At 39.3% G+C, this 24,789-nt stretch overlaps 1 protein-coding gene across 2 annotated transcripts in view; it reads right to left on the bottom strand.

Moving 5' to 3' along the window:
• The window catches only part of drp2 (dystrophin related protein 2), a 95,021-nt gene that overhangs the window by 38,755 nt on the left and 31,477 nt on the right, over window positions 1-24,789 (bottom strand). For both annotated transcript variants that reach the window (XM_079351559.1, XM_079351560.1), the window contains exons 3-4: window positions 8,110-8,266; window positions 173-293 (exon numbers count right to left, since the gene is read on the bottom strand). In XM_079351559.1, the coding sequence (XP_079207685.1) occupies window positions 173-293; window positions 8,110-8,266 (278 nt within the window). The remainder of the gene's footprint in view (window positions 1-172; window positions 294-8,109; window positions 8,267-24,789) is intronic.

Below are 24,789 nucleotides of genomic sequence, written 5' to 3'. Positions count from 1 at the left end.
AGGTTGAGCTAGTCACAGACTCAGTGTGACATCAGCCCACTGATCACAGCTAATAACCACTAATGGAAGGTTTCCCCTGCATGGGTGCTGCTATGGGGCTTACATGAGAGAGGATGTTACTATGATATTTTGGCTGGCACAGCAGTTGGCTTAAAGTAAGAAGGGAGCAGACCTTTTCCATCGGTCAGGGTCTCCTCTGGTTCCTGGAAGGGGTGCTGAGCCAGAAAGGCCTGGGCTGACTCCAAGACTGAGTAGATGAACGGCCCACGAGACTTCACATCCTCCATGAATGTCTGCAAGGAGACAAACAGAGAGAGGAGAGTGTGCCTGAGTGGAAGATAACAAAGGAAACAAAGTGTTTTAAGACTAAAGAACTGGCTCAGTCAAGGATGTAGCTGAGGAACGTAGGCAAGGGGGAACCAATCACTCATTTCTGAACATGACAGTGGTTTCTAACGTAGACCAAGAATGTCACATATTCCTTTTCCACCACACACCATTCCATTGCAGGACTTTGAAAAGTACAAGTATCCTCAGCATACGTCCAACCACAACTGTGTCATGTGTTTACCTTTACTTCTTTATTATTAAATGTTTGATTTTTTAGATGTGTGGTTTTGTGTTTTATATGCCAAACACTGTTACAGTATTTCAGGTGCTGCAGCACCATGTGTTCAAAACAGCTTGAAAGATTATCAGGTTGCATTCAAGTGAAAAACTATCTCTTAAATCATCAGGAAAAAGTTTAATGATAACAAGGGTACGTACAAGCAAATAGACCGGAAGAACTGCATTCTGCAGCCATAGTCAGCTTGAAATGTCAAACAACAGCTTGACTTACTTGGCTGAATTCGATCATCACCAGTACAAGGTCAAATCTTTCACATTAACACATGATGGGAAACTAGCCAATTGTATAAATTGCTAATGGTGTATGTAGATTTCTAACACCTGCACACTGACAAAAGGAGGGTCTGCAAAGTGGAAAAAACAATGCATTATGGGAAGAAAAGAACCAAGACATGAAAACAATAAACATTTCAGCCCTGGGCCAATGACAGTCAGAAGACAAGTGGCCAGATGTAGAGAATATTTTGCGTGGACTCATGATTCATGATATTTGAGTTGATTCGACTTGATCAAGGGTGTCAGGACAGAAGGTGCTCTACAGATTGTATTTTTGGGCAGAATAAATAAAAGTGACTTGACCTGGCTTCCATTTAATTCCCGGTGATTCACAACATGTCCAGGCAGCTAACAAGAACAAACAGAAGATTTATGTCTGACTTCCATTATTCACATTCTGCAGTGACATTTTCATTGGTGCAGTTCAAATGATGGATTGTCTGTGACTGATGGGAGGAAATACCTGCAATATTACTTTGGCGAGTTTAAATAATAGTCTTTGTGAGTTCACGAGGACAGACCATTGACTGTGATAAGAAAATAGGGTTATATTTTTACTTTCAAACCAGAAATTATACAGAAGAGCTTTAAACCTCAATCTTGCATGTGGCCAGCAGTAAGATACTAATTTACAGTAACAAGGAGTTGGATTCTATAGATGTCAGAACAACATCCCTTCTTTCAACTTTTGTAAATGATCATTTCATTTTCAAGGGGAGCGTTGACATTCAGGAAATCTTGAATTTGACAAGTTGCTACTACTGCAGCTTGTCAACAAGGATAGAGGAGTAGGAGTAGTAATGCTTATCAATCATCTCTTTCAGTTATTAATACTTCTGGAACCAGAAGTGTCAAACATCCAAATGCTGAAAAGGGGATATTGAAAGTGAAAAGACACTAATGGGGGATTTCACAGAGGCTACTTCCACTTCTTAAAAACAGTCAGTGTGGTAACCTAAATACATTATGAAGAAAGTGTCCAGCACATGGTACAAAATGGGAAGCTGACACAGTCTTAGTACAACTCATGTGGGAAAAATAGGGCTGTAGAAGCAGTCAATTAATGCAGACTTTGGACCAACTAGTACAATTTAATCATTATTGGGATCTGAGCACTTGTAATAAACACATTGCAAAAGTCTAGATGTATCTATTTAATATGAATAAGCACTGTTTCCTTAATCATAATACATACGTTTACATACTGGGTTGACAAACTGTGTAAAATAATCACTTTCAACCCATGTTGATATGTTCAGATGAAACTTAAGTATCAGCTCCCCTCAGATTAATTGGTGACAATTAAAAGTGGGAATGTTGCACACACAGTTATTGTGTCAACCTTATAGAGTAGACCAAGGTATAACCATTCACTCTTACATTTATTTTTATTTTTCACATTTTGTTTTTGTAAAACTGAACAATGTAATCACATGTTCTTTTCTGAGTATTTTTTTTAAGTGAGGCAACATAAGTATAGAACTAAGTCTGGGTCATTTACACTTTGTATCTGGTAGGTAGATTGACTGTAGCAACATTTATGTCCTGGTCATATTTACACACATTAGGCTGCAGCAGAGTATTGCATTGAGGAAGAACACATTTTAATTTAATTTGAAGACCTTTTCTTATTGTGTAAGGAAAGCCTGGTGTCACTTTGCTGTCAAAGGTTAGAAAAGGTGATTTGATGATGAAAGAAGAGAGACACCCATGCAACAAAGAAAATAATGGGTGAAATAAAAAACAGGGAAAACCATCTGTTTTGCAATGCATTGGTAACCACTAAGAAGAATGAAGACACACACACACACACTGGCAGCGATCTACGTGGTAGGACCACATTAGATTATACATTTGACTGCATGTGCTGGGAGCCCGGGGGCTCAATGGGACACCAACTCTAGTGGGAGTAGTGGTCAGCTAGTCTTTTGCAAGGAGGAGCCAATTATCTGGAAAAACCCTGCTCCTGGAGTCAACATTCAACAGCACACCCTAAGCAAATCACCAACAGGGCTCAGTGTGAAAGAAGACACATATATACAAAGATGCAGAACTTTGCTCCACCACCAAGCAGATACCAAGAAGAGCCTCCCGGGGGCCTTGAAGAATGCTACTGAGTCAATCCTCTACATACTAATCTGTGTTCTGTATATAACACACAGGTGTGTGGGTTAGAGTCAGGGACTACCCCTCTGCTCAAAGTAATTTATTTAGGTTAAAGACAGCATTCTCAATCCTCTTACACTATGAAGAGATTATAATTTCAGCTGAAAATCTACATTACCAGCTGGAATTAGCAGCATTTGGTGTAGCAGCAAAGACAGCGTTTCAGTGACTGTTAAGAACCAGAGCCCGGCAAGCCTAATAACACAGAGCGTGGAGGAGAGCTGAACAGAAAGGAACAGCAGCAAACATGAGACAGAACTGAGAAAACATGCAGAAACGTGTAGCGCTATGGAGGCTGTGGCAGCAGATAAGATTCTCTGTGTAGCAGTCATGACAAAAAAAAATGCAGTCTGTCTTCTTCTTCTTCTCTTCCTCCTTTACACACTCTTTCCTTAATGATAAAGCTCCTTGCTTCCTTCCATGCTTCCTTCCTTCGTGTTCTTTCCCTTCACCCTCTTCATCCTCTCTTTAGCTGCTTTGCTGCCCCAAAGAGGAGCTGAGCCACGGATTCCCTGAGCCAGCTCTCATGTTAAAACTTTAATTCCAGCTAAATTTCACACTCAGAGGCTTCAACTTTGGTTGAAGGGACACTAAGAGAGAAGCCTTCAGATCAGATTAAGATACATTAATGCATGGAGGAGGGGAAAAAGGAGGGGGGGGGGGGGGGGGGGGGGGGGGGGGTGTATTCATCGACTCCATTGACATCTTCTAAACATGATGATAGTGTTCCCTTTGCTCCTCCCGCCAGACGGTCGCTCGCAACAAGAGAGGAGATTCAGCAATTGCTTCAGTCACACAAAATCCCTCCAAAATGGCAAAGTGCTCACTTATCCCAACACAGCAGAGCCACACACAAAAAAACATATCTTCCCGCCCAAACTTCCCTTTATCAACACCCAAACAGAGTCAACAAAATCCCAAGCCAACACACATGCAGCTCCACACACACAAAGCACAGAAGGAGTTCATCCTGCACAAAAAACCGACATCAGAATAATCCACTTAAGATCAATAATTCACGTTTCCTGAAACGCATTAATTCTCTATGGAAAACTGGGATGCAATTTTCTTTCTGCTTTGTCAGAAAAGTTTTAGTGCAACCAGGCGCTTGGGAAGCCTCAGCATCTCAGATAATGAAGGCGTGTTGTGCATGAGATGGAACATTTTGGAGAGGAAAGGGAGAGGAGAGATGTTTAACACTGAGAAGAACTATTAATGACTCAGTGAGTTTTTGGACGACTGTGCATCATCACTGTTGGAGGGATGATGAACTCAGACTGCACAACAAATAGGAGTGGAGTGGGGGGGGGGGGGGGGCAAGAAAATAGAAAATTAGGGGAGGAGAAGGGGTTTAGGAGAAATTTAAGGGCAGTGTTACATTTAATTGTGGGGCAGATTTCACAGAGCCCCAGCCAAGGTGCGATTGGAGCCACAAACCTTCCACCATCGATACAAGTCCTCTTTCAGAGTCGCCGCACAAACTGACAGCACAGAAAATTGGAAAGAAGGTGGAGAGGGAAACTGGTGTACTTACAGAACCAATTACAGGTATGTGTGTGTGTGTGTGTGTGTGTGTGTGTGTGTGTGTGTGTGCGCGCTTCTACGTGTCTACAATAGTCCCACTTTCTGAGATACATCATCCATAACTAAGGTGATACACCAGGAAATGGAAAAAAAATCCCGGACATCTCAGGTCACGACTCTCCAAATAGTTTCTGTCATACAAGTTATCAAAGGCCATTTATTCTTGTGGTTCTATCCTTTACACACACACAAGTACATAAATATCTAGTTCTAATCAAGCTATGGATTATTCTGGCACTAGTGTCTAACAGAACATCAGAGACATACACACATCTTACATTGTTTTGTATATATTTTTCGATCTTTTACAGTTATTTTAAACTGTGGTTCAGAGAGAAACGTGTTTTCAATTCTTCCAGTATGTCCAGTAGGCCTACATGTTCATGTGCACAATGGGCTTTAAAACATGTCCCTTGTGAAGATTTCAGTGAAGAGATTTCCTCCCTTAAAGTCGTCCTGGCATTATGATGTTTGTCTCAACACACAGGACATTTGTATCTCTTTTGATCTGCTTGATAAAACGAAGGAACCTCTAAAGTCACAAGCTTGCTTAATAAATGAAGTCTGATATAAAAGAGTATGTTGAAATATATCGCATGTCATCAGGCACCACAAAGTTACTGATTTATGTGTGTACATGCATATGGTCAACCCACACAAAGTTTTGAATCATTGGCTAATTATTAAAAGACAGAAAAATGTTCACGCGTGGTTTGATGCCTTTAAAAGAAATCCCTTTATAGCCCCAACCTACTTTTATCGAAAGAAAAAAAGGTTCTGAAGAGGTTTAGTGAGACGAGGACTCTTTGACTGATTAAGACTCTGTTTATGTTTTTATGTTGCTCGCCGGAGCTGGGGATCAAATCCTCAACCTTCCAATCCAGAAACACAACTTTACCAACTGAGACACAGCCGCCCCTTTACACTGCTTTACTTAACTTAAAGTAATATATTATTATATTTTGCCTCTGTGTTTTTCACTATATAGACGACCCTCTAAAACTGTGGTACGATACAAACCTAAGACTCACAGATAATAGAGAGTTAAAGATAGCTTAAAGGCATTTAACATGTTAAAATAATCCCATTCATTTGCTAAAGTGGAGGACCGAAGCTCATCTTTAAACTCAGCTCTACTTTGAAGACTCAGAATCAGGTTGTGGGGACACGGCTTAGACTTTTTTTTTTTTTTTTGGTGACTTGGACTTGAGCACTGGAGACTTGAGGTTTAGTGACTCGACTACAACAGTGGTAAATACAATATGGCAGCTGTTTCTGCCAAGTCATTTGTTTGTTTTGTGCTTTAGTAACTCCGGACAAAAAACACAACCTGATTACTTTTTATCACGGGGCAACTGATGAAATAAATGTACAGATTTATGTCTGATTAAGGTTTCCTGAAGAGATTTTTTGTCTAGTTAACATGTTATTTCTATCTTGGGGTTTAACATATATTGCATTTGCTTTCCCCAGTACAATCAGTAAACCAGTAACTTTATTGTTTCTTCCAGTAAAATCATCCTGCAATTTTCTCTTTCAAGATCGTTTACACCTTTACTACCTTGAGAAAGTAAAAAAAAAAAAAAAAAGCATATTCTCTGAGTCTTAAGGGGTTAAATTCCCTTGTGGAAATCAATAGAATTTCATCTTATTTTGCTGTCCATTTCCAAAACAAGCTTTCTAAAGGTGGAAAAACTGAAATCGATCAAGCACAGTTTGAAACCGGTAGGAAGAGAAACGAACTGAAAGAAGTGTGAGGGTTTAAAAGGAGACTCTAAGACGCCTGATTTATGTAGAGAATTTTAAAAAGCACAGATTTGTGCCATGATCAATAAGGTCTGTGAATGCGTGTCCTTCTATTTATGAGAGCCCTTGAAGGGATTTAAAAAGTCAGTTTGAATCGCTGAACCAAGGTGGACTTTTCTGAGGAGGAGGAGGAGGAGGAGCTACCATTACTATCAGCTTAGTGTTGGATACTGACAACAAGGTAACATCACCTCTGGGTTTGGTATTTTGAGCGCACTGAGATGCTACTGTTTCAAGACCTCAGTCTCTCCTCCTGTTTCTTTAAAACAATAATTGTTTTAGCATCAAATAAACTAGTGCTATCAAGAAAAGATTTTTCATTCCCCATCTAAACAACCCTGCACAAAGCCCTTCCTGCATCAATTGTATCAATGACAGCTGAACTCTGAGAGAGTTTCAACTATCTCGTATTGACTCAGACTGGACAATAAACTCAGCATGATCAATATCTGTGATTTCTACACAAGCTGCCCACAAAGACTATCTGCTATCTGTAAAGGCTCTATTCTGTTTCTCACCTTCTGCTGCTGCTCTGGAGGAACGTGGAACTCATAATGCCTCACTGCTGCTGAACACAAATTTGTTTGACTGTTCCCAGCATCAAAAAAATCACATATTTACTCTACAAACACTGCCTAAAGAAAGAATTAATTGTAATTTTTATTCAACCGTTATTTACCCAGGTTGGTCCCATAGAGATTAAGGGTCACACTGGCCACCTGTACCGTGCCCAAGCACGCTTCGACCGTGACCGCTCCGTTCCGTACGCATGCACGGTGCACTTCCTTGGCTTTGGCACACTTCAGAGAGGTGTGCTTGGGCACGGTACACTTCATGCATGAGCAAAAGCATGCGGGTACACAACACTGACAGCCTTCATTATGATAGAATCCAGAGTTTTATGGCGTTATCTGACTAAAATGACTCAAAATAAGTCACAGGGTAGTTGTCATGTTCTCCGATGTGCGGAGGTGGACTCAACCGCAGCTCTCTTTTATCTTTTCAATTATTTACAGCCCTATGTGATCTGATTGAAGTGACTCAAAGTCAGTAAAGTAGCTCTCGTGTTCTCAGGGGTTTGATCCCCAGCTCATGCAGACACAAATGAGTGTTCTTGGGTAAAACCTTTTCCCCCCCAAGTGCTTTGGCAGCAGTGTATGGACATATTGGTATGACTGGTGACTGATTAGTAAATAATGATTGACACTTATCTGTAAACATTGTTAGAATGGATGTGAATTAGTAGGTGTGACCTGCGGGGTGAAAGTGTTTTGAGTAGTCAGAGGACTAGAGAAGCATTCAGGCTCCCAACCCCCAACCTCACATTTCTCAATGACAGGATCGTCACACAAATCGCACAGAGCAGAGCAGATAACCATGGTAACACTCACTATCTATTTTTAAAACTCCTCCTACAAAAACGCAGATATGATGCTACAAAGAGGAAAAGAGCACTTGATGCTGTGTATGTGTATATGTCCCAAAATGTATGTATCAGATATAGACTCATTTGAGTGTTTTTGATATACTGCATCTCTTTGCCTGAGGTAAGTACTTGAAGATTTCCCTTTGGCCAAATAAAGACTTGCCAATATTTGTCTTGGATCTGCAATGTTTGGACTGGAGGTGTATCATTGTCCACGGTACCTGGTGGAACTCCCTCTGGTGCTGCACAGCCCCAACGTCCCCTCCTATGGGCAGCTGCTCTGACAGCTCCTCGTCCTTGGCTGTCAGCCATTCGATGATCTCCTGCAGAGAGAGTTGCAGCTTCCCGCTGTTGTCTGAAAAGGCCTCGAGCCGCACTCTACAAGCACACACACATAAACACACATTTCGTTAGGCAAACCGATTATTTGGTAATTCACCATGCAGAGTGTCAACAGTATGGATTTGAAATCCATCTTTAAAAACATCATCATATGATGTAAAAACTTGGTATTTAAGCATTCATGTGCAATCCTTAAAGTTGACTTATGTCGTGATGTTTGATTTTTGGACAAGGATGATATTTTGATAATGTTATAAGCAACAATTTTACGTTTGAGTTTTATGAAAGTATTAAAATGTTTGCTAAACCAAAGACATTACTTAACAATCATAAGCAGACACTGTTAGCATCAACATCGCGATACATGAACTGGATCTATCGAGACTGTGGCGAGGGTGCAGAGTAAAGATGTACTGAACGGTTATCCCAAGAAATATCCAAGCAGAACAATATGCATTTTAATATAAGGCCTTAAATCCTCACTCTGTCAGTCACAACAGATACTCTGCATGTTTTCGCTTATCAGACAAGGTAACACAAACTACTCACAGGTTAGTTCTGCTGCAGGTTTTCTGGAGTGAATCATGAACAAATAACAAGGCAAATCTATTTGCTCACCACCTGCCAGCAACACGAGATATGTCAGAAGGAACCACTGCTCGTGTATCAGTGGCACAGCTGGTACTTAAGTAGCCGGGTTGGGGTTGGGGGGGATTCCAGTGCTTCAATTTCACAGCAGAAGCCAGCACTCAAATATATATATTATTAAAGCTGATGTGAAGAGGAGCACTAGAATATTTCAGGGTTGAAATGAAGTCAATAACATGAAGTATTTCTGCAGCTAAGTTCAACATACAGTGCCTGTCATAGCGGTCTTCCCTCTCAAACCTTTCCATACACTTTTAGTTTCAACATGCACATTTAAATGGTGTCTAAGTGGGACAAAAACACAATAGTTTGAGGTGTGAAAGATAAACCTTCAAGGTTTTTTTAAAATTATTTTAAAATAAAAACATGAAAGGCTTGAATGTATTTGTTGTGATCCCCTGGACTAAGATCGGGTGCAACCAATTGCTTTTAGGTTTAACTTGTGCATTGAGAAGCTGTCTGCTGTGTGGATGGCTCTTGTTTCTTTATTTTTTTTATAAATAAATAAGGGGTTGTCATCGTTAAATGTGGAAAAGTACATGGAGGCTGAGGTCATATCTAATAAGTCTCTGCCTTCACCATTAACTACAGCAACAACATTCTCAGCCATTATCTCCTGACCTCCACACTTAGCACACTGACATTAGCAATGGCACCTTAGCAGCTGAAAAAAGACCTGTGAAGCAATTTTCCTCAAAACTGAGTTTGGCAAAGATGAGTTGTGACACATGAGGGATTACATATCACTTCAGAGATGACAGTTTCAGGAAGGCATGAGGGAAAAGCTTTAAAACCTTCGGGGGGGAGGTGAAATCAAGCTTGTAAGTGCACATTTCAGAACTGATAGCACTCTCTTTTAAACCTGCAGTCAGGAAACTTGTGTGAGACCGACAGACCGTGCTATCCCTTTAGCCCGCAGTTGCCCCTTCAGCTCAGACTGTTGGGGTAATTGAATCAAATAGAAGCTGCTTTTTTCTTCTGCACCTCCAGAACTGGCGGGAACACACACAAACACTCACAGAGAGAGAGAGAGAGAGAGAGAGAGAGAGAGAGAGAGAGAGAGAGAGAGAGAGAGAGAGAGAGGGAATGTTTCTGACTCAAATCAGAGCCAAACCTGGCCTTGGCTATGTCTAAGTAAGGTCATCCATCAAAAGATGACCCTGGCAGTGTTGCAGAGAAGTTTCAAAAGGCTTCAAACCTCAAAAGCAACCTCCATCCTGCACACACTTATACAGAAACATGCACAACAAAACACACACGCACACATCTCACAGCACACTCACCCATCACTCGCGCTTCCATTACAAACACACAGGGCGAGACAAATAGAGCACTGCCTGAGCTGTAATGGAATCGTTGTCACTTGGTGGGTGCTGCCAAGAACAACTCTTGCCCTGCTAAGCTGTAGGGGATCCAGGCTAAAGGTTTGCCAGTATGAGAGGCAGACAGGTTTTTTTCGCCTATAGTTAAAGAGTTGTGATACCAGTTTACACCAAAGTTTAGCTGATTTTATTAAAAAGAGTCCAAGGATCATGAGTTTGTTTTTGTGCACTCGCTCTTATAACGACAATTTCAGGGAATACGCTTCAGCTCAATGTCTTTTTCCACTTTGGACCAGAACAACAAACAACTTCAAAATCTTCAGCTTAAACTTGTTAAAAGCTGTGTTGCCAATTGGTGAATGTTAGAGCAACATTCAACTCTATGTTGGTCTCTACTTTTACTCCCTTTAGCTAAATAATATTAGTTTCTGTAGCAACTAACTTCTCTCTGCTAGGTACGCAATGAGCAGTGGGTTTTAAGAGCTTTTTCATTAGCTGCATCATGCAACCTTGAACAGAGCTGCCCTTTCCACATCCCATTATTATGAAGCATTGTTAAGTAGACATTTTCATTAGCACCACATTTAAAATGAAGGTATTTTAGTCGGTTTTAACTACTTTAAATTTCTGTTTAGTATTCAGAGTTGGTCTTACAGTTACATACAGCTTGAATTACAAAAAAAAAAAAAACACGATGAAATAAAGCAAATAAAGTGACACACTTAAAGGCAGGGTAGGTCAACTCGCATGATTTTGTCAGTAGCATCCTCTCTGTTCTCCATATTTACCCACCCCTCCCCCCTGTGCCCCCTCAAAAGTCACGCCCCTCATTTACAGTACATGCACTGGCGCCATTGGTCCAGAAGCAGATTTCAGCTCATATTTTGAGTGTGGGCTCATGCAGATAAGATAAGATAAAACCTTTCAAAACATATAATTTAGTAAAGTTTATAATTAGACAAAATTACCATAACGACATGAAGTCATAACATCAAATTCCAGGTATGTTTCTTAGGTGGTTCTCTGCCCACCATCTCTCCTGACTTCTTCCATACACACACTCTTTTGCTCTTTGAACCACATCAGACGTCCCAAGATGGCAACAGCAGGAATTGGTCTATCACCTAAAAGCTAACTAGACTTTGGCATATTACACCTCATGTAATCTAAATGTGTAAAATCCTTGATAGTTTTATGTTATGTGATGAGGTGAGCCGTTTCCTATTTCAAGTTATTCTTCATAGCAGGCAACAAGCTTGATTACCACATCTGCTATAAGCAACTGACATATTGTGTAATAATAATCCTATTCACAATGTTGTGGGTTTCAACATTAAATTGTGTGGGGTGCCAGATAGCCTATAGTTCATATTGTACGCTCTACATGGGAGAGGCTACAGTAATCAAAGCGCCCCTAGCTCATCTTAATTTTCTACTATATTATACTGTCCTATCTTCTGAATAAGAAGCCCAAAAGTGTGTGTGTGTGTGCGTGTGCGTGTGTGTGTGTGTGTGTGTGTGTGTGTGTGTGTTTTAAACAACAACATTTATTATGTGTCTGTTTAGCAAACCTAGAGTTTCACAATCAGTGTATAACTCAGTTGGGGAATTCTGTTGCATGCTAATAACTGTCGTAGCATCACATTTCTTGACAGTTACCATCCAAAGTAAATAACGCGGTCAAACAGAAATCAAACTCCCCCATCAGTGTGGAAGATTACAGAGAGAGGCTTAGTGCTCGGCTTGATTATTAATTAATGCAGAGGAGATAGGAACAGTGTTTCTGCTGTTTTAGGAGAGATGAGCAAGCTACTGTGTTGCCTCAGGGCGCAGAGAAGCTTTAAGCCCAGCCCTGACTCTACCTCTCTCTCTCTCTCTTTTTATCTGTCTGACTCTCAATTGCAGTTATGTTGCAAAAGCTAGCAACAAAGTGCGAGGGTGTGTGATGGACCAGGTTGACACTGCAGAACTAAAATCAGTTAAAGAAGTATAATTCAAAGACCCTGTATTTTTTTTTATAAATCTCATGGGATGCCACACCTTGTGTAAAGGAGACAAGTCATTGACTGTGTCATGTTGTCACGCTCTTGGTTTGTTTTTTTCTAGGCCTTAGGTGTCAGCTACAGGATGGAGAGAGTTCAGCAAAGTGTTGGAGGAAAAACAAGAAGAACCAGTCTCCCATCGTTATTATGAATGTTTATGTGAATCTTAGAGCTGCTTGTCTCCAACTACTACTATGAAAATAACCCGTCCTCAGATTCTATTGTCATTAAAGTTTAGACGGGTTGGTCTAATTTGGTTTCTTTGCTGTTCCTGCTTATAATAGAATACTTTTACCACTATTTCATTAACTGTAGCTATACATCTTTTGGTTGTTGTTGTTGCTATTGTTGCAAAATATAAGAACACCTTTCAATTTAATACTCTCTAGTACACCACCACCCAACACAATTTGATAATAAATCAAAAGTACATTCATCCACTTTCGGACCATGTCAACAAAAACAGAAAATGCAAAAGCTCTGTAAAAGTAGAACTGTTGTGTTTGATTGCATGAGATTGTAATGGTGGTAATTAAGTTATGGCCAATCGATAGACAGTGCAGAGTGAAGCAGCTTATTTTCAAACTTGGTCGGTGTGATGATCTGATCTGGAGGATGAAGCCAAATGACCACTGCCCACAACAGCATAAAACAGCTGTACTAGTTGTAAAAAGACAGTAGTGCCCCTCGGTGCACCAATGGCCTTGCAGTTAGGTCGCGCCCAATATACGGAGGCTATAGTACTCAAGTGTCCGGAGTTCAGCCTGTCCTGGCTCCTCTCCGGCATGCCATTCCAAACCCGCTGTTTTTAATCCACTTGACTATGCAATAAAGGCCCCAAAAAAGTACATTGGTTGTGTGTTTCCTTTTCAGCAAGGCAGTTTTTAAAACTGCAAGAGAACTGAAAGAGGATGATTACAGAAATTAAAATTGCAAGTAAAACGGTTTTTATTTTTTCAACTTTATAGCAAATAGAAAGACTGCATTGTTTCTCACATTTAATCCAGATTTTGGTGAACTACAGCCACTTATATTGTGGTATTTGTTTGATGTTTGGAAACACGTGTGACCAAATCACAGCCTCAAATTACAGTTTCTAACAAAACTAAACTCATCCAAGTTGAAGTCGGAAGAGTCAGCATAGGACCCCCGAGACCCTGTTAATGTCTCTCGTGTCCGCTGTCTTTTACCTTCTCAGGATCTTGTTTTTTTTTCCCCAGACAACTACAGCACACACTGTAGGGCTTTTGCATGCTCTGAAAGTCTGAAATGGCAGCAGAAGGTAACGAAAATATTTTAACTTGGGCATAAATAAATCATGTGGCGTAATTGCTGTAAACTGCAAACAGCTTTTTCATGTTTACCAGCCTTATCCCCGGTTTCTCCCTCTTTCTGTTTCCCCTTTTGATTTCCTGCACTGTAGGGGTGAATGTGTCTTGTCTGGTGCATTCAGGGACTCCTCTCATGGTAGAAGAGTTTAAGTGTATTGCCTAAAGCATCTTTTCTAAACAGGCATCTACAGTAAGTGGGTTTTGTGGGATGCACATTTGATGAGCAACAAAAGCACACCAGTCACTGTGGCTGTTTCCCCCCAGAATGGAAACGCTTGTAGATGTTTGAAGACTTACAGCCGCTGATGCCCACAGGTAGCAACTCCTGTAACAAAGTATGTACAGCTATGCACTACAATGTGCATGCTTTTAACCTCTAAATAATTATACATTTGAAATATGAGTCTGAAAAAACAAAAATAAAAACTTCAAGTTGTGATGTAGAGAATGATGAATGCATGTGTTGCATTTGTATTTGTTTGTTTTTTCAAAGTGGCACCATCAATTTTTCTCTTTGAAAATACTTTAAATAACTTTTTGATTTTCTTAAAACAGTTTTTCCACTGCATTCAGATTAAGGCGCTGTCTTTTAAAAAATAAACATTGATCTGTGTATTTTTAAGAACAGAGAGACAACAGAGAGAAAGAGAGAAAAAAATGCTCACCCTCTTTTGTATCATAATGACTCACTGCTATAATTAACCCACAATGAATGTTGCCCTCTGTGAATCATTTCCACATCTTACTCATACTTACAAAACAGCCAACAAATACAGAATCCTGATAGCTTCTGTAACGTATATAGTCATTTTTATAATGAACACGGTCATGTTGCGATGAGAACATCGATTTGTTGTGCGCCTGCGTCAGACTCTCTGCACTGGTAAATAAACAGGAAATGAAATCTTGTCCGTTTTAATTGTTCTGTCAGATGCAAATAGAAACACAGAGATGTACAAAAGCGGGTTTAACTGTTTCTGCTTTAATTGTTTGACTTCTCTGAATTGTTTCTGCTTTTTTCACCCAGGACACTCTTGAAAAATAGATTTTTAATCTCAATGACTTTTTTTCCTTCCAGGTTAAATAAAAGTGAAAACATTTACATATATAATATATTATAAATAAAAAATAAAAATAAAAATTGGCACACAGTCAAGGCTGAATAACTTAACATAAATGTCGAGTATTGTTAGTCCAATTGTACAGATTGTGAAGGAGTGTGAGAAGTGTTTTGAAAGCAGAACCACAGGAAAATATATGAAATGGTCAATAAGAGACACAAAAGACCCACGCTAAAATGTTAATATAGACCAGCCTCCTCCTCTACCTGAACTGGATGGCATTTCATAAAATAGAGTGTTTTTGTCTGTGTAGACGATAAACCATTGATGGCATAGCTCAGGTTTATTTGTGTTGAGTGTAAGTGCCTTCCATCCGAATCAGCATGCCTTTTATTGCATGTTTGACTAAATGTGTGTGTGTGTGTGTGTGTGTGTGTGTGTGTGTGTGTGTGTGTGTGTGTGTTTGTAGGGATATTGATCTGCATTTTTATCACTTTTTGTGTTTTTATCACTTGTTGTATTTGAGAGCACATGAAGAATAATGGTAGTGGCGAAGTTCTTCCCACATGGTGGTAATATGAAATATAAATACCGTAAATTCCGGACTATAAGCCGCTACTTTTTTCTCACACTTCGAGCACTGCGGCTTCTACTCCGGTGCGGCTAATGCATGGATTTTTTATGGGGGACAATGAGCTTCTGCCGCAAAAACATTTGACTTCGTCACGTCGGATCTTAATATCAGTCATTTTGCGCTTCATGCACGCACCCTCATGATGGAAAACACACGGAGAAATACATATGATGTAGCTTTCAAGTTAAAGGCGATCGACCTGGCTGTCAAAGAAGCTAACAGAGCTGCTGCACGTTAAGATGACACTGATAGCGACAACAGAGACTGAGGAAGTGAGTAATGAAGTCATTCTGAGGCAGTGAATGGATGGACTTTTTCTTGTGAAATATATTACGGTCATCTTTTTCATCAGCCGTGTTACAGACACCGTCGGCTAGGCTTCGTATTGTAACGGTTCATGTTGTAAAGTCAGTAGTTGATAATGTGTTCATAATTCCGATTATGTGGAGAGTCAGTGAATGCACCAGCGAGAACGTGTTGAGTGGCTGTATGAGAGAACGCTGGGGGAGAGAGTTGGATTGTTGCGGCAAGTTATGTGTTGCTCTCTGACGCTACAGTATTTGCGGATGTTACCGGTAGCCTACGTCTGTGTAAATAGCTCTTGTTATAGCGTGGACACCTGCGGCTTATAATCAAGTGCGGCTTATATATGTACAAATACATTTATTTACTTATTTTTAGCCGGTGCGGCTTATATCCAGGTGCGCTCAATAGTACGGAATTTACGGTATGTTGCACAGAAAACACATTACATGCAGTTGTGATAATAAGTAGACCTTTCCGTAAAGTAATCATCAGTATTGTTGAAACATTATCTTAATATTTCTTGTCAGTTTAAAGCGTAATAGAAGCACTGTAATGTTGTCAAAGAGCAAGAAAATTTGAGAAATATAAAGCTTTTTTGGATTGACTGTTGGGACACTTTATTGCCATTCACTCCTGAGTCAACATTGGTTTTTTTTTTTTGGTTTTTTTACCATAACCATTTTTAATCTACAATATTAAATATTAATGAAAGTTATTTGAACTGCTTAGGTAGCCATTTGAGGATCTCTGTGGACAACCTTCCTCAAGTCAGCGACCTTTGTTGATGTTTTATTCTCCTCTCTCCCAATATATCCTGTCTGCATCTTCGCTCTTAAAAAATCTTAAAAAACACTAATCAATAATCTTTATTATTACTTTTGTTTTGTGCCTAAATATGGTGTTGCTCCATTAAGTGACATGTATTTTCAGTGGTCTTAAACACTTTAAGAAAACCCTTCATGGATGATTGTGCAGGGGAGGGACAAACAACAATGTCTAAAGATGTCTTTCCATCTGAGAAAAATGAGGCCTTGTTTGCCCTATTTCTATTCGACTGTTTTCTAAATGCCTTTTTGTAATAGCTCATTTTAAAGTAGTCTGCCAGAGATGGGGAATCAAGTGTTAGACTCAGAAATTAGTTGTACTTTATGCGCACAAGTTTGTGTGCACAGACATCAATTAAAACATTTATTTACCCAACTTTTACGTAACAATGGATAATGGCAAAAAAAAAAAAAAAAAAAAAAAACCTCTTCACAAATTCAAAGTCACATTTAAAACAAACATCTGCACTCTGATATCAATGAGCTGCCTGGTGCAACTAAAAACAGCTTGAATAGTGAATTTCAACACAAGTCCCACCTCTGGCAAGGCAAATAGCCAATAATTGTTAAGGATTTTGGAGAGGCAACCCTCTGGACATGCTCCTGTTCAAACTTGACTTAAGAGCTGGGATTTGTGCACAATCTTTTTATTTTGTATTTCTGAAGCATTGGACTTAGGTGAAGCTAACAAAGATTACGTATTCAAGTATTTCCAAGATCTTCAACTAAGTCCAGGCGCCTTTGGAACAAACTTTGATTTACTATGACCTGGATGACTGAGAGCCTACAATTATATATATTATTATTTATTTTGTTGCTGATGTCTTTGATGTTACTCTTACAGATATTACAGTTAGAACTCAGAGAAAAATGTTGAAATCCCTCACGCATCTAAATACACTCCACCTTAATATCATCAAAACCATATTGATCCGGCATTTTGATATACATGACCTCCCTCGACCTCTGCACAGGTCCTGGTTTGCATACTGATCACAAACAGAGCTGATGTACAAGTTGAATATTCTATTTTAGCTGCATTGGCATCATATCCTCGATATAAACCATACAGCATGCTTGGAACAATAAGTGTACAAAACCTGATCAACTTCTCCTGCAAGTCAGCCAGACACTGTGACAATCCAAACCTCTGATTTGTTCTGCATCAGATAATGTGTATGAACTTCTCCACATTGCTTCGTTCTTGTTTAATTTCAAGGTCTACTCGCGCAGTCACATACATACAAAGTAGTGGTAGTTCAACAAATTATTCATGGCACTGCTAAATTCCCCTTGGTTCGTTTTATCTTTACAGTGAATCAAAGTTTGTTTTTGTCAGCCTTGCCACTAGATATGGCATCTGTCCCACATGTCTTAAAGCTCCTTCTTTATCAAGTCTTTACTCCTTGGTAAACAGCCTTTACTCAGCGTGACGTCAATAGGAGTCTCTCAAGGAAAAGAAAATGAAATTTGCTTGAGGTCTGAATTAGTGACTGTACAGCAAAATCAAATGATTTAAATAGTTTTCCTAACAAATGGAACTTCAGGTAATATTGTCCTAGCAGCTCAATCAACCTCCATCAGCGTAAGATTATGCAAATATATACATTGCAGCCTAGGAAAGTCTTACTTTACCTCCTTGAAGTAAAACACTGAATGTGAAAATTGTCTTCAGATCGTGGTGGGAAAATAATCTATTCCACACAAGTGGATAAATGACAAGCGGCTGAAACGGAGCTCCGTCTCAAACGGATGCTGTGGTCCTCCGTCTCAAACGGAGCACCACAGCAACATCTCCTCTGTCAAAACAACATTATGCAGTTACCTGGAAAAATATAAAAATCATTAACAAGGAATTGAAGCTTTTTAAGGTCTGCTATTGTACTATTGAATGCCTGTGAGCAAGGTGGCGAAAGTGGAGCACTGAACAACCACAGGCTAGTCACCATATTCACATGGTGGCCATATTCCTCTGACATTACTTTCTAGGTGGAAAGTTCAAATGTCATAAAGTTATACTGCTGTGGCCCAGGTTTACAAATCGTTTAAAAATGTGCAAAACGTGTTTTTTTGCTTATGTTACCATTCACTGCTTTTCATCAGTGAAAATACCTCATATGATGAGGCACTGGTAGTGCAGTGGCAGCACACGCGCCACCATATATCGAAGCTTGTCATCCCCTCTCTTTCTCCCCAATTTCCGACTCCAGCCACTTTCTCTCCAATAAAGGCAAAAAAAGCCCAAATCTATATCATCTACCATATCTATATGGTAGATGATATAATCTACCATTTGGTAACATTTGACAGTGTTGTTCTTCAGAATAAGAAAGGCATAAAGTTCTTGCGAAAAGTACTAGCTAGGAAGTGGTGAAATGTTAACATTAGTTGTTGACTGATTGCCGTTAATGGATCATCACAAGGCAGCAACACCTATTATGGCTTAATGTATTTAGCCATTATGGTTTAATGTGTTGTATTAACACAGTTAAGTTTTTAAACACGTTTCTTATCTCATCAAACATTACTTTCAAAAGTGAAAGCTAGTAATCGTCCAACTGGCTAAAGGCTAATGTGATTTGTTGAACCTTCGCTAGGTATCAAACACCTCATTGAAATGTGACCCGATGACCCTCTGGACTTTCTGGATTTTTGACATTTATAGACATTTTGAGCCTGCAATCCTAAATATGATGTAAGAAGAAAGTAACTGTTATTGGATTGTTTGTTGTACTATGTTATAGCTGTCTAAAGAACTTATATGCAGTTACATCCTTACGAGCAATGATAGAGGACATCAAGAAAAAATAAGGGGAGGGGAAAAAAAGCAAAAGCAGACAAGGAGAGGAAATTATGTAAGAATTTAAAAAAAGGTAGTGACTGACTGGGAAAGTGAATAAAAGAGCCAGTAAATGAGAGGGGCATGAACAGATAGCTCTGCTAGTGAAAACAGATAGGAGCATTGTGCTAATGACACACTCAGAGGTCTTCCCCTGCCCCTTAGACAGACGCTCAGCGTGGGCGGCTGGCTCTCTGCAGATATCTGAGCCATGCGGCAAATAAATTCATAGCATGCCACCGATACACCAACACCAACCCTCGTGGGCATTCCCTGCAGTCAGAGCAGTGGGCACCTTACAATGTGGCACTGCCTGGATCTCAACAATGCCTGATATTGTTTCCACTATGACTGACAGTGTAATGACTCTTAAGTTTTATGTGACGTGTATAGTATCTTAAGGAGACATTCATTTAAAAGTCTAAGCATTCTTTAGTAGTCGTACACTTGAAAATGTTTGTGATGGTTTAACAACAAGCTGTCATATCTTGGAGTGCCAAAGTATGCAAGAATAGGATGGTGTCTTGGAAAGACACGTCTTCATCCCATTACTCACACAGGCTACGCGGGAGATCAGTAACACACACACACACACACACACACACACACACACACACACACACACACACACACACACACACACACACACACACACCTACACACACACCTACACACACACACACACACTACAACCTATTTCTCTGAGTCCATCAATATGGTACCCATAATTTTATCCTATTTGATACAGTTAGGTCTCAAGTACATATATCAATGAAGTTCTTGATAAAGAACAAAACAAAACAAAAAAAAAGATTTTACTCTCTCACATCCGTACACTTAGAAAGGCTCCATCTGACCCAATATATTAACTAGATATTGAATCAAATCCACACAAGATGCCATCTTATAAATAGTGATAATGTACCTTAATTTTGTGAACAAACAGTAGGTCCTTAAAATAAAAACAAATGTATACTTTTTGGATATTTTACATATTTGATTTTACAACTCTTGATCTATATTGCAAATGTTTAAAATAGCAGTTTTCCTGGTTGTATAAAAAAAATGGACGAAAATTGTCCTCGCTGGTTTTAAGATCTGTTTTGATCTTATGATTTCAAGTTACATATTAAAAAATCTACCATTTTTTAAAAACGTTAGTCTCCTTTAATTTAGCTGATTACTTCCTTTTCTCTGCTTTTATCACTTTTGATGTATTTTCTTTATTGCTATTGTAATTGACTCAATGTTCCCGTAGAACAAGGTTGCCACTGTAAGATCAACTTAGTATATAAAGTACGAGTCAAGTAAATGTGTGAATATTTGTTTCATTGCCAAGCGTTCGATGAGAGTCTTAAGGTCACTTACATTTACTGTAAATATTAAACTACACAGCTTGAAGCTTGTTCGCTTTCCAAAGCAAATAAGTAATTCAAATAGAGAAATACTGTAGCAGATAACTGTTCAGTTAATCAAAAAACCCTGAAAGAAAAAAAATGCCTGTCGCAAACACAACGATTACATAAATAGACTGAATCCTCCCACACTCTCAAACAGTATTTTTCTTGTACTGTACAATAGTTACAGATGAATAAATGCCCCTAGCAATGTGCTTGTGGTACTAAATGTCTCTTTCATATATATTTAGAATCATTCAGCAGAGATTATGATAGACAGAGCTGTACAATGCTGTGGTCCATTTGTTTAGAGGCTATTATCTCAATCCTGTATTAGATACGAAAACTCCACTTGACATAAGAACAGCATGTCGACATTGTTTGCCAATGGCAGCAAATCGCTGTTTAGTAGTCAATTACACGTGCTACACAGCTGGTGAGTGTGTAGGGATTTTGCCTACTTTCCATACAACATGCCAAAAAAAGTAATCAAACCTCTAACATCCTGTTATCAGAGCTCAGTCCAATTAGCTGAGCAACACTGTGTCACACTGAAAAAGTCTCTGTGTCACCGCCATCTGTTAGAGACCAAATTCTGTGAACGACTTACCTCTTAATTTGTTACATTCTCTTGGTGTTTACAGTAATGAAAGCTATAGAGGGCTATAGACAATTATAAATCTTTAGATTTTTGCATCATGTAGTGGTGTGACTCGACATGTGGCAATGATTGTTCATTTCGTACTGTAGAACAGACTAAAACATCTCAATTACTAGAGGACAGATATTACATATGCTAAGATTGATGTTCTCCTACAGGAAGGATGACCCTTCTAACTTTGGTCAAATGCATGGCTTCTCTTCAGAATCACCATCATATCAAATTGAATAAAATTAAAAATTCTTATCATGGGGTCATGCTCAAATATGACTATATAAATCAAATACATTTCTTAATTCAGGTTGCCATGACAAATTGTCCACACTGATTTTCTTAAGACATAATATTTGAATGAAGTGTCTGGATTTCAACACGGGATATGCATTGGTTGCTGTGGCGTTTGAGTCCTTTTTGTAATATATGTAAGCCAATGACACTGCAGACAATACAAATCCCGGCATGCATTTCGCCTTTCAAACAATCAGCTGTCATGTGGTGATGTGAACGCCTCCATTGCACCAGAAAAAGTCAGCGATAGAGAAGGTCTTTGTGATGCAGCAGTGCATATTCACTTGCGTCACTCTGGATTTGAGGCCACAATTTGTGTGTTGCAGTGTGAGTGACGCAAAAAAAACATGTTGGAATCTGATGTAAGCTGCCTTAGTACTGAGACAGAGACACATCAGCAAAATCAATGTTTGGATTGGATCTGATTTAAAGAAAAATGTGTTGTCCATGTTTAGTTTTTCTCTCTAGACAGTATCGGGATACAATCTTTATATTGAAAAATTGTGGCTCGCAGACTGAATAAGCATCCAATTAAAAACATGCCAAACAATATAGCTACCTTACATTAGCATGTTAGTGTTTCAGTTTTGAGCATTTAAGGGTACTGATATTAGTCTTTAGCTTAAAGCATCACTGTGCCGAAGTAAATCAAAAATTACATTTACAATTATACAATTCACTTAGCAAATGCTTTTATCCAAAGTCTGATCAGATGTAAGTACGGAAAGGCAAGGCACAGAGGCAAGGCATCACATGGACATCTGTTATAGAGAGTTCTAATCAGTATCAAACCGATGCTAAATATCATCATCTTCATTATAAAACAAAACAAAACATCATCACCATCATCATCATCAAAATCATCATTGACATCATCGATATCATTAAGCGCGTAGGTGTTCATGAAAGATCTGGGTCTTAAGCTTTTTCTTAAAGGTGCAAAGGGACTTTTGTAGATCGAATAGAGTTTGGTAATGAATTCCACCACCGGGGGACGACAGAGGAAAGAAGTCTAGTCAGAGACTTAAACGCTCTGTTATGAAGGTTGGATCAGATGCCTTTCAATGGCAGAGCGTAGTGGGCAGGAGAAGTAAAATAATAATTCAAGCTTGTTGAAGAAATGAACAACCATGTCTGAAGACCTTTGTTGAGAAATAAGTACCAAATTACAAAAGAGTATTTTTCATTTAATGTCAGTGGAGGTACAATATCTCATAAGGTGTAATGTAACAGCAAGCAGCCATGACTTTTATTTCAACAGATCTTCCACTACCTGTCAATCAATGCCAGACAGGCCATTAAAAAAGCCAGTCGTCTGCACTTGTCCAGCTGCTGGCTTTGAACCCAGTCAGACGTTTCCTCTGGACAGCACTCAAGGTTATAGCTCACCCTCATTCATTCATTCTTCTGCTAGTCTCTCCCTGCCCCTCCCACTTACCCTGCACTTCTGTGATGATTTAATGCCAGCTGTCTGTTCTTTCTCTCCTTCTCTGTATCCCTTCACCAACTCATCCCTGTATTCCTCTCTTCCTCTTGAAGCCTGATGAAGTCAGAGTGCAGCTCGGGTATAAACAGCCACTGCGGGCTATCCATAGTCATCTCATTACAAAAGACTGCAGGGGAAACTGTCTTAACCAATTTCACAACTATCCTTCCTTAACTTCCCCTTCCCTTTTTTTTCCTCGATAAATCAGGGTCAAGTAAGCAATTAAGGGGCCAATTGTCCTAACAGGATGCCAGTTCAAATACAAAAACAGAAATGATGCTGCAAGCCTGGACGGTTTCCAATTAAGCATCAAAGAACAACATCAACGGCCTCTAATTGTTTTGCACTAGAAAACCTCTCGAGTGTAACTTGTGCAATGGCAGCATTAACCTACATGATATAAATAATTAATACGCTGACTGGAAGCAGTGCTGAAATATACATTATTGTGTGACAGCACATTATTAGACAATACTATTTTAATAGCCTGAACACAAAGTGAATGTTAACGAGAAGAATCATTTGGGGAATATGGAGAACAAAGAGACAGTATATAAAGACGATATAGATGTCAGACAGCATTAGGGCTGCATTCCCGTGTGGTCGGCTGGACTGAAACTAACACAATAAATAATATTTGCCATCAGATACAATCACAAAAAGACGACTGCCACAGTAATAAACAGTGAAGTTTGTGGATAATATTTCATGAGAAAATAGAGGGAGCTGGAAGTCAGTCATTGCTGAGAGAAGTCTTTCTTTATAATGATATCATACTTTCTGCACTGATTCACATATAATTCATTACTTTTAATGTTCAGGATTATTAAAGCCTAAAGTGTTTAAAGCAGCTCATAATTAAACGTTTTGAATCCAAATCGACACTACAAAGTGAACAGCAAAGGTTCACACAGATGTGAACTGTATGACAAACTCAAAGTAAATAATTGAGAGAGCAGTATGCACACATTTAGGTTAGGTGACACACATGCATGCACCTCGAAGAGCACTCAACACATGTTGGAGCTGTTTACATGACAGCATCAATCTGTGGACAAATACTGCAGTCCACACAGTGCACAGACATCTCTGGCAAACTGAGAACAACAGCACAGACGATCAAATGAAGCATGAAGTTTTTGATTCTTGACGGCCCACTTCTGTGCGTAATTGCACGCTTACTCATTATCGCTCATTCTTTTGAGTTCTCTCTCTCTCTCTCTCTCTCTCGCAGACGTTTAAATTAAAATTAAAATCTAATGCTAGTTGAAACGTTCAGAAGCTAAGTTTAGTAGTAATGCTGCTCTGTCTGATGAGAATACCAGAAGACATTTATTTACAGAAACACCTCAATGGAAAACTCCAAGCCTGCTGCCAGTTGCATCTCTCTGCAGTAAGTACGATAAACAAGTTACAGATTACTATTAGACAGACAAAAACCTTCACACATATCAGTGAACTATAGCTATCCTATAAAAAATGTGGAACATATTGGTAGTTTGAATGGTTTTTATAAGCTGATGGTTTTAATTGTGCCTGATTATAAGGGTTGCTGGAGCAGCCTGAGCACCATGACTTCACCTGAAATGATACACAATCAATGTGTGAACAAACTGTAGCTAATTAACAAGGTTATGAGGAGGGATTTTAAATGTGGCTGAGTTGGCAAGGTTGTATAAAATGAAATATGTGGAGTTGTATCCTGAGAAATGTTCATCAA

This window comes from Symphodus melops (assembly GCF_947650265.1).
Source record: "Symphodus melops genome assembly, chromosome: 9".
Classification (NCBI taxonomy): domain Eukaryota; kingdom Metazoa; phylum Chordata; class Actinopteri; order Labriformes; family Labridae; genus Symphodus; species Symphodus melops.
The sequence above is the reverse complement of the archived record's forward strand: the minus strand, read 5'-3'. Positions and strand labels throughout refer to the sequence as shown.